A 10,918-nucleotide genomic window follows, 5' to 3' on the forward strand; every position below is an offset into this window, starting at 1 on the left:
CAAGAGAGCATGATGCCATCATATCAACACATGTACAAGTCCTCATGCATTGGTCTTGTGGACTGTGAATTGGTTCAAAGGTAAACACTACGGACTCATTATAAAACAGCTTGATCTGTCACAGCCATGTCGCGCACATCTCCTCCTGATTCAAAGGCAACAATTGCTTCGATATTTGCGGGTCCGGGTAGTGCTTCTAACTCCTCATCTTCAATTGATGTAAGCAAGACTATTAAATAGCCCCGACTCGGGACTGGATCAAAGATGTGAAATAAATACTCACAAATGAATTCTCATATAGGAAAATGTTGTATTTCGCTTTGTATTGGATCGTACTGTTCAAGTCCTTTCAAGCCATGAACTTCCAGACTCAGGTCGATTATATGGCCTATTATTCGTGCCAGAGCTTGACGCCAATGATCCCTGCAATGAGATAACTAAACCATTCATTCCAGAAAACGTGACTCGTTATGGTGACGTTTCAGAGTTTGGTTATCGTATTGTCGCATTGGCTCCTTGGGTGTCGCCCGAATGTACTCAATCCTTTTTGGCTGCTGCGAGAGAGCTTGAAACGGCGGCTGTCATATTCTTTGAACCAAAGAGTAATGATACAGGACTACCGCCGTCACCTAATGCAGATCGTTGGGACCTAAATGATCAAGGCAGATGGAGGTTGGATAATGGTTATCCTGTGTATGCGGTTCCAGGCCCCGCCGGCGTAACGTTGATAAATGAACTCTCCTGGTTCCCATCTCCTTCCTCCTTCCCCGACTCACCATCCCATCAAAATTCCACATCCCCATTATCAACAGACGTGTCCTCGAGTCTGAATTCAAGACTATTCATCATGGCTGACACCGGTAAGTGGCTAATGGCTAGTTTTGATGACCCAATCGATCACCAGTACTCACAACTCTCACAGGAAGCAGCTTTCCTGACCAGGGTCTCTCTTTCAACAAGACGCTGGGCATCATGATCAGCCTGTTCTTCCTCCTCGCAATCTTCGTTACCCTCCTTGTCATCTGGTTCGCGAAAGGGCGTCCGCGTTCCCTGAACGCTTTTTGGCGTCAGCTTGTTGGACCAACTGTTCCTCTGCCCACTACTCCTCATGCCACCCCTCGTCCTCGTGCCACCCCCCAGAACGAAGTTGACATCGAGCACTTGGCACTGAACCAGGTCAAAGTGCCACGCCACGTTGTCGAAGCAATGCCAACGTTCATCTATCGACAGGACCAGACCATGGCACCATCGATCAGCCGAGTGACGGGCATAACAATGCCCAAAGCTGCTCTCATCAAGCCTGGCCATCATGGCAATGTTTCATTGTCAAATGCGGGTTCCAAATGGTCACGTGAAGGTGGCCACATCGAAGATCAAGACCAGTGCAGCATTTGTCTCGAGCACTTCGTCCCCGGAGAGACGACTGTCCGCCAGCTGCCATGCAGACACATCTTCAACCCGGGGTGCATCGACCAATACTTGATGCACCGAAGCAGCCTGTGCCCGCTGTGCCGTCAGCGCGTGCACTGAGCACCCCGGGTTGACCAGCGACGTGGTGGCTCACTCGTCCCCCATCCCCCGGTGTATGGGGTGATGGGTCTATAACGCGAGTTGAGTCACCCGTCACCTGAGTTGCGGGGAGAAGCTGGTGGGGGTCGTTTTGATTTCTTTTGTTATTTTCTTTCAGATTTTTATCTGGCCCTTCCAGGTAGCTGGGAGCTACCTGGTAGGAAGGGTACCAAGCAGCTAATAAAAAGCCCTGGAGGTACCGCGAACTTGAAGTGTCTTGTGCATCTATACGTAGACGTAAATGTAAGCGGTGATGAACATAATCCCTCTTGAGACGTAAGCCTACAAGCCATCATCCCATACTAGCCTCGCTCTAAGAGAAACTTGAAGTGAGCAAACGATAACATTGAATACCTCAATGCTAGTACAGATGTAAAGAAAAGGCCCTGGGAAAAGTCACTAAGCTCTCATTAGCTTGTCAGTCGTGACCTTCCACAATACTTAGCAACGGTTTACTTTCCCGATACTACTAGTATGAGTCAAATGTCTCCTACCAACCATATGTGCATCTATATCCAAAGTGAGCAGTCGCATGCAGCCAAAAGAAGAATTCACCAGATACCCAATTTGTGGGGCTTAAGTGATTCATATAAGTATCTTAAATTGGATATACAAGCTCTCACGAGCAAAGTTGCTTCAATCCTGCGATGAGACTAATATCTTCTTTGTTAAAACTTCAATTTGTTTGCACCGCCGTCATCCATTGCCAGTGACGAAGTCTACTATTAAAAAACACAATCCATGAGAACATACATACATTGACATATTTACTCTATAGGCTCAACAGAATAGTACTGGTCATTTAGAGCAGGCAAGAAAGAATCAAAAATAAAGAGAATTGATTTCTACTACTAGTAGAGCATGAGAAAGGATATACGTGTATATACATCCATAGCATCATGGGAGAACACAGCAAACAGCCTCACAATAAAATCTTTGATATATGAAATGTACCTAGGTAGAGACCCAGAGTCACCATTCAGGTTCATTGCTGCACATGTGGCAAGCACTAAAAACATAAAGGAAGCCCGCACAATGATTCCAGCAATCCACAACCTAATAACCCATCTCGCAGTAAGACGCAGCCCACATGTGCAAGTCCTTGAAATTCACTCAGAAACGCAATCCACACAAGATTTCTCTTCTTCCAAGGCTAGGAACAGCAGAAAGCATGTATTCGATGTTTGAGACTGTCATCAAATATAACACCATCCTGTGGACGTTTGCGTAAGCGGATCTCCAAAGTTGATTCTTGTCCAAGATTGTCTGCCACTGAAACTCCATATGAAGATTGCAAAAGCCTTACAACTTAGTCCGCATCTCCCATCTGTAGGCAAGTAGAAAAGATGCAGCTTTTCGGGACAAAATAAGTCTTTCTTGATTAATGAATTATGAAACTCCATCTAGAAATTGAAGAAGCTACATATCTATTTTCAGTCCCTCAATGTACATGGAAACTTTCCCGACTGGAAACAGTGAGGCAAAATTCGAGTCAATACAAGCATGGAAGGTGTAAGGAAGGTGTTACCACGGTTGGAAAAGCCAAATGAAGGGCCAAACCACTGTGGCGATCTGAATAAGAATACTTTTTGTACCAGGTCGTTGTAGCTGAAACCTACAAAAGGAGTTGCAGGCCTCGGTGAAAGAAAAGGGCTTGACTGAATACGCGAAGTAAGCGCCCCATACATGATTGATCGGCATTCAAATCCACAGCCTCGTTTCCCGGTTAAGAAGGCCTTGTGTGTTTCATGAACAAGGAGCATCACTTTTTCGATAGCATCTTGTCGAGATTGGTTCATGGATTCTGTACTTCGATTAGGAACCATACAACTTTCGGATACATCTTCCCTTACCGGTTACTCTAGCGGGGATTGGAAGGCCCCGGAAACCAATCAAATCATCGCTCCGTGACATTAAAAGTGAAGTGTACTCTGAGAACTTTTTTGGGAGTTTAAAAAACCAAGCGACCCACAGCCAGAGAGCCAAGTCTCGTGAACTTGTCGGAGCCTTTTCGCCCAGGGAACCGAACCATATATCTGTCATTATGTAAAGAACATCTTTGCAATCGTAGTAGTCGGCTATAGCTGCAATCTTAGCGAGCATTTCTAGGGTCACCTTTTTTGGTATTTGGTTGTATTGACAATGTATCGCACGAAGAATAATGAGGAGCGCTTCGGAATCCCAACCATCCGCAGTAATCTCAACTGAGCCTTTCTGCTGATAGGTTTCGCTTTCTTTCCAAGCGCCGGTGAGAGCTTTCTTGAAAAATGAGGAGGCAAACATCATATGTTTTGCGGAAACCTGAAAGCAGAATTCTCTTTTATCCATTCGTTCACACGTTTGGTTTTCCACGGTATCGTCTTCGGGAACATTGTCTTCAGGGGGCGCGTTTTCAGGAGGAGCGTCGTCAGGAGGAGCGTCGCCAGCACGAGCATCTTCGGAAGCGGGCTGCTCAGGGGGAGGTGGCTCATTTTTAGAAGAACCGGGAAAGTTGAAAAATAATGTCCCAGGGATCATATCTTCAGCCATCTGAGCAAAAGGAGAGTCTGCATTATGTAATACAATCATCATATCCCCATCTGGGTCTATGATATGAGTTGGGTGATTCATAGTTGCGATCTCAAGGCATGGCCTTGGTCGTCATTGAAGATGCAAGGGTTCATAAACATGTAAACCTTTTTGGAAGCAGCCCCCGAGTCAACTTCTCGTGGGTCACCCCACACAGTAACAAAACCATGATGTCGTATTTTGGTATTGATCTGATCAGTATGAAGGTGTATATTTGAGAGACACTAGAAAAATCAAGATACCGTCTAGCTTGCTAATATAGAAGAATTAATAAAGCTCAAGAAACCTTGGAACCTGGGAAACTGGAGACTTCGGGAGTTTGAGACTAAAAGTGGTGGTACCAGTTTCAGGACCTTGGGACAGACCTTGGGACTGTAACATGTAATCATGTATTCCAAGTGCATGATTTTTCCATCGATTCTAAGCCTGGGAAATAATATGGCCGATTCCGTGTGGCAATAGTAGATAGTATTTCTGTGCTAGGTACTATCTTCATTCAGATAGATCGCTTGATTATCCTTCAAGTTCAAGTTCTGTGTAGTATAACTCCCACTAGGATACAGAATACTTATCCCATTGTGTCCTATGTAGCATTCAAGTTGGGCATTGGTCAATAAGTTTGAACTGAGAATCGATTTGATGCCTCAGGTTTAAGGGAAATAGACACCTGAGGAAGAACTATGACACCTGAGGCATGAAGTTACTCTAAAATAGTAAAAAGTGGGTCGCATGCTATGATTGGCTCAAAACCCACACTCGGCTAATCGCTAGCGTCCCACACACAATCCTCAATCCTCTTCTCTGCTTGAACTTTTCTTTGCAGTTGCGATTAACGACAACCGACGACCCTGTGAAGCCGACAAGGTACGATTCATACCTACAATACTACGACAGCAATAAGACAAATTGCTAACATTCAATTTCTCAGATGGGTGCCCTTAAGTACGTCGAAGAGATTCAGAAGAAGAAGCAGTCCGATGTCATTCGGTTCTTGCTCCGCGTTCGCTGCTGGGAGGTGAGATAAAATTTCCTCAAACCCTCGATTGCCTAACATTCCCGCCGAGCTCTTCGTCTGCGTACAGCCATAGGAAATGCCTGAAATTTGGTATTACTGGAAGGCTCGAACGAACTTGCGGCGGAAATGGTTGTGGCACGCAAGAGACTTTTCGAAGTCTCGTGTGTCTTGCTATACACTCGTTGAACTTTGCTGAGAGTGCATCAATATAGCTCCGCCAGCTGAACGCCATTCACCGTGCTTCGCGCCCCTCCCGCCCCGACAAGGCTCGCCGTCTCGGATACAAGGCCAAGCAGGGATACGTCGTCTACCGCATCCGTGTCCGCCGCGGTGGCCGTAAGCGCCCTGTCCCCAAGGGTGCCACCTACGGCAAGCCCACCAACCACGGTGTCAACCAGCTCAAGTACCAGCGTGCTCTGCGCGCCACTGCTGAGGAGCGTGTTGGCCGTCGTTGTGCCAACTTGCGTGTCCTGAACTCCTACTGGATCAACCAGGACTCCACCTACAAGTACTTCGAGGTCATCCTCGTCGACCCCCAGCACAAGGCTATCCGCCGTGATGCCCGCATCAACTGGATCTGCAAGTCTGTCCACAAGGTGAGATTTCTTTTCAGCCTTTGGAAAAAATTTAATTTCCAATTTTTGTTCCCAACGAAATTTTCATACTGACAATTTTTTTCCTCTAGCACCGCGAGAGCCGTGGTCTTACCGCTACCGGCAAGAAGTCCCGTGGTATCAACAAGGGTCACCGCTACAACAACACCAAGTCTGGTCGCCGCCACACCTGGAAGCGCCAGAACACCCAGAGCTACTGGCGTTACCGTTAAGTGCATTAATGCACTGGCGTGGTTTGGGCTGGAGGATATTGGCTGCATGTGGTTATCTTTTCGAACATTTCTTTCCCAGACTGTATCATCAGGCCTGGGTTCGACTTTAATGCAGACCAAACGGCTGTGATTTAGCCAAAAAGCCATCTTGTTTTATGTTGAAAATTCCCCCTTGATTTAACGAAGTATGAGTTCAACTCCATGCTGGTGCAGCGGTCTTGTAGAACTCAGTTGCCTTTGGTAGCATGGTGATTGTAGTCTCACCCGGGGTCTCGTAACTTGTATTACTCTACTCTATATGTAAATGCATAGGTTCTACTACCTGTAACCTGTCGATCGCGTGCTTCAGGGAACATACATTCTGACCCCACGATTTGGGCTGGAACGCAAGTCTATTGATACAAAGTGGGTATTAATTTCCAAAAAAAGTCGACTAGTTACTACTCGTATCTAGTGAGAAGCTAAAAATATACTTGTAGATCGAGAGCTTACGACGGCGCCCAGCCTGAGGTGGTCGTATTCCATGGTTGTCGCTGATTAAGGCATCCGCATGAGGTGTTGTTAGCCGCTTCCCAATTCGTGACTATGAACCTACATCTTTTTGTTTTTCTTAACTCTCATTCTTGCTTTATCAGATCCTCTTTGATTCGACTCGAAGCTATCAAGGTGCTTTAGAACCTTACAAGAACGGTACCTTACAAAGAGTGTGAACAAAAAGGGATCCATCCCTCGGTCCCTCACTATTGCCGACTTCCCCACGATCGATTCATCTGCATTCAGCGCAAGGCTCGAGTTCCCAGCTCCACCCTTTAGCTCCCTACTTGATTTACTCCCCGAAGGATTATTGGAAATTCCACTTCACGACGGTCGAGTTGATGTGCCCCTATGCCATCCCGGCCTGGACGTAATCTCCCCATACCGCCGGTATCGAATGCGGACTTTACTACTGCCTTTCCCTCGAACCCTTCCTTACCGGAGACTCGTTTGCGACGCCCATCTCATTCTCAGAATGACCCAATCATGCCTCCAATGAATGGCAACTCGCCCAACAGCCCCTCCCGCCGTGGACACCACCGCTCAATCAGTCATCCGTTTCCCTTTGCTACACTCGGAAAGAAACGTGACAAGGCTGCTAAAGCTGCTACTTGGGATTCTGATTCCGACTCTGATGATGTGACATACCCAGATAAGGCTCTTGCAACTAGTCCACGAAAGGATGTATGGAAGGGAGGGCCTGGGAATGACCTCGCGGAGGGGAAATGCCAAACCTGCAACTCGACAGTCCGCTGGCCACGCCACTTGACGACCTACCGATGCACTACCTGTTTAATGGTCACAGATCTTGATGTGGAACCTCCAACAAAGAAAAAGGTTTACGCGAATCCAAATCTAGAAGAGCGATTGCAAAAGCCACTGCCTCCTGATCCTCCTGGAGCTAAGTTACCACCGCTGTCGCAGGAGCCCAGACTAGGTATTTCTTCATGAGCTATTTTGTGGTTTAAACATTTCTAAATATTCCTAGATGCGCCCTTGTCGGTCGGTTATACAAGACATTTGATCGACGGATGTCTCTCCGCCTATTTCCAGAGCCTTCTTGATGCGCCTCGCACAGGTTTGACGTCAGATGATAACCACACAGCGATGGTTTCTCCGCAAAATGGAGACCCAATCCCACCACTGCCAATGCCAGGTCCAAGTTCTAGTCATCTTTCTGCCCCGCGAGAGCCTCGCAGCGGCAGCACGTCTACCATGCCCGGTGAACGGGATCGGTTTTATGGAACCAAGGAGAATCTTAACTTTCTAACCCCAAGTCCGTTGAGACGGGAAGGCAAAGACGTCCCAATACGAACCCGCGCAAACTCAGACTTGCAAAATGGATCGAAGGCAGATCAAAGGCCGCAACCAATGGCACAAAACTCACAGCCAGACAGCAAAGATCGCGACGACCAGCCATTGATCTTCAAACGTCTGGAAAACTATATTATATCCTCCTTCAAAGGATGCGAAGCTGTCAATGTGTCATTTCCCGTTTACCAGCCGTCGATCCGATCTGCCAGCAGTGGCAATCCTCCCAAAATGAAATTCGACGCTACTGTGATCCCTGAAGCGGATTTGCAGGGGCCTGTTTTTGAGCCTGATGCCAAAACATTGCTCCTGGGCGACGTTGCCGAGAATTCAACATGGTGGATGACGGAGTGGGCCCAGACTGAGGGTCAACTTCCTTCCTCTTTCAAAGAAAGAACACCGCATAAATCTCGCTCCGTATCGTCTCGAAGCCCTCGCATCAACTGGACTGAAGTTAACCAGTGGTATCAGTTAATTCTGACAGCTGGCAGCTCTTGGCATGAGAGATGGATGGCTAAGAAGCCTGGCTCAACAGATACAGAGTTGGATGATGGACGATATAAGAAATGGGAGTCAATCGACGCGTCTATGATTGAAAATGATATCATGGGATCTCGATTGCATCTCCAAAGAGCATTGATGAAAGCCAGCGAGAACCTTCTGAAGCGTCCACGGAAGGTATTGAAAAAGCCAGAGGATACTCGATTTTTGCTGATACTTTTGGCGAATCCGTTGTTGTCCTCTCCTCTCGCGTATTCTTCGCCTCGCGCACCTCAGTCATCCCATCGGGATGCCCGGCGACCATCCCATCCAAAAGACTCTCCACGACCGACAACTAAGGATGGAAAATTTTCTCGTAAAGATGCTTCCGCACCGGTTACTCGCCCTGGAAGCTCTCACCATCATTATGGCATTCTCAAGCGAATTCTAGGGTTGATGTCCAACTTGTCTAACGATTGTCACCATTACTTTGTGTCTTGGTTTGCGCGGTTCTCGCCGAGTCAATTTGAGCGAATCGTCGAATTGGCTGGTGGGTTTGTAACATATCGCCTTACCCGTCAACATGGTCGCAAACGTGATGAAAATCCCAAGGATGGAAATGAACTGATCCCGAGCTTTGCCAGTGCCGCTGGCAACACGACTGCTGAATTACATGCGGCCATAAATCGACGAAACCCGAACAATCACCCGGCGAAGAAAAAGGAAGAACCAGTTATCTACGCGGAAGATTGGCAGATTAGAGGAGCAGCAAGAATATTGTCACTTCTTTTCACTGCAAATACTTCGCAGACGCCACGGAAGCCTGATACTGGGTCAAATGACGTGAGAGTACGGCGTCCTACTGACTCTGGGAACAATTCTGAGCGTGACCAAGAATACGTGGTCCCAATCAGCTCGTTTTACAACACCTTGCTGGATTATTCAGACCTTGTCACAGACTTTGAAACGTGGGAGTCAAAAAGCTCAAAGTTTTCGTTCTGCCAGTACCCTTTCTTCCTCAGTATTTGGGCCAAAATTCACATCCTTGAGCACGATGCCCGACGCCAGATGGAGGTGAAGGCACGTGAAGCCTTTTTCAGCAGCATTCTCAATCACCGACCGGTCAGTCAATATCTTGTGTTGAAGGTGAGACGAGAATGTCTCGTTGAAGACAGTCTGAGAGGTGTCAGCGAGGTAGTAGGATCAGGTCAAGAGGAGATCAAGAAGGGACTTCGAATCGAGTTTTTGGGAGAAGAAGGTATTGATGCTGGTGGTCTACGGAAGGAGTGGTTTTTGCTGCTTGTCCGAGAAGTCTTTGACCCTCATCATGGTGAGTGGAATTATGAATGAGTTATGGTTGATTGAGAATTCAACTAACTGAAGATAGGCCTTTTCATCTACGACGAAGATTCGAAATATTGCTACTTCAACCCCTTCTGTTTTGAATCCTCTGAGCAGTTTTTCCTCGTTGGAGTTCTACTAGGACTTGCCATTTACAATTCCACCATTCTGGACATCGACCTGCCTCCTTTCGCATTCAGGAAATTGTTGGCCTCCGCTCCGCAAACCAACATTCCGCAGGTATCACCAACCCAGCGCCCCAAGTTCAAATGTACCTTGGATGACCTTGCTGAATACCGACCTGCACTTGCTAAAGGCCTTCGTATGCTGCTTGACTATGAAGGGGATGTTGCAGAGACCTTTTGCTACGACTTCGTCGCCCAAGTTGAGCGTTATGGAGAGGTTGTCAATGTGCCTCTTTGTGCTGGAGGAGAGAAGAGGCCTGTTACCAATGCCAACCGGCGCGAATTCGTAGATGCTTACTTATATTATCTCCTTGACACTGCTGTGGCTCGGCAATATGAGCCATTTAAACGGGGATTCTTCACAGTCTGCGGTGGCAATGCCTTGTCCTTGTTCCGAGCCGAAGAAATCGAACTGCTCGTACGTGGCTCAGACGAGCCTCTTGACGTGACCTCTCTACGTGCGGTGGCCACATATGACAATTGGTCACATCCATATCCCGAATCAATCCCGGTCGTGCAGTGGTTCTGGGCATTCTTTGAGAGTGCCCCGCCACCATCGCAGCGAAAGATTTTGTCATTTATCACTGGTAGTGATCGCATACCCGCTATGGGCGCCACGAGCCTCTCAATCCGTTTGGCTTGTCTTGGAGACGACTCACCGAGATACCCTATTGCACGGACCTGTTTCAACACATTGAGTCTATATCGCTATGCCAATCGTGAAAAGTTCCTGAAACTGCTCTGGGATGCGGTTGTGAATAGTGAAGGTTTTGGTTTGAAATGATCCCTCACGTCTTATCTTTACTTACTGGACTTTCAACCCGCAATTAAATCGACGCTGGACGTCATACCGTCTGGTTACATGGGTCAACCCTATGACCGATCATCCCTCTTTCCTCTCGTTTACCCTCATTTTGGGACTGAATTTTTGGGATCATGTTCCTTTGGATTGTACTTGAAGGTGTTTTGCTGGCTTTTGGCTTAGTCTTTAAGACGTATTTTCAGCTTCAAATCAAATCTTTTGGAACCAAGGACTGGTATTCTAGACTATATTCCTGAGTATTGAAAGTCTCTACGTTATGAAATTTG

General features: G+C 47.2%; 4 protein-coding genes across 4 annotated transcripts; 3 read left to right on the forward strand and 1 right to left on the reverse strand.

Moving 5' to 3' along the window:
• Positions 1 to 126: 126 nt before the first annotated feature.
• Positions 127 to 1,530, forward strand: N7483_010120 (RING-H2 finger protein; the record flags this gene model as incomplete). The annotated part of the gene is made up of 3 exons (XM_057093547.1): positions 127 to 187; positions 456 to 860; positions 923 to 1,530. The coding sequence occupies 3 exons, from the start codon at positions 127 to 129 to the stop codon at positions 1,528 to 1,530; spliced, it is 1,074 nt and encodes a 357-aa protein (XP_056939518.1).
• Positions 1,531 to 3,384: 1,854 nt separating this feature from the next.
• Positions 3,385 to 4,098, reverse strand: N7483_010121 (BTB/POZ domain-containing protein; the record flags this gene model as incomplete). Its single annotated transcript, XM_057093548.1, has 1 exon — positions 3,385 to 4,098. One exon carries the CDS (start codon positions 4,096 to 4,098, stop codon positions 3,385 to 3,387), a length of 714 nt encoding a protein of 237 aa, XP_056939519.1.
• Positions 4,099 to 4,161: 63 nt separating this feature from the next.
• Positions 4,162 to 5,978, forward strand: N7483_010122 (60S ribosomal protein eL15; the record flags this gene model as incomplete). The annotated part of the gene is made up of 5 exons (XM_057093549.1): positions 4,162 to 4,170; positions 4,909 to 5,001; positions 5,066 to 5,152; positions 5,365 to 5,748; positions 5,838 to 5,978. The coding sequence occupies 5 exons, from the start codon at positions 4,162 to 4,164 to the stop codon at positions 5,976 to 5,978; spliced, it is 714 nt and encodes a 237-aa protein (XP_056939520.1).
• Positions 5,979 to 6,863: 885 nt separating this feature from the next.
• N7483_010123 (HECT-type E3 ubiquitin-protein ligase) lies at positions 6,864 to 10,613 on the forward strand (the record flags this gene model as incomplete). Its single annotated transcript, XM_057093550.1, has 3 exons — positions 6,864 to 7,449; positions 7,501 to 9,633; positions 9,691 to 10,613. 3 exons carry the CDS (start codon positions 6,864 to 6,866, stop codon positions 10,611 to 10,613), a joined length of 3,642 nt encoding a protein of 1,213 aa, XP_056939521.1.
• Between the last annotated feature and the right edge of the window lie 305 nt (positions 10,614 to 10,918).

Source organism: Penicillium malachiteum (genome assembly GCF_028827825.1).
Source record: "Penicillium malachiteum strain IBT 17515 chromosome Unknown utg000005l:1.0-9002435.0:326005.0-9005861.0, whole genome shotgun sequence".
NCBI lineage: Eukaryota > Fungi > Ascomycota > Eurotiomycetes > Eurotiales > Aspergillaceae > Penicillium > Penicillium malachiteum.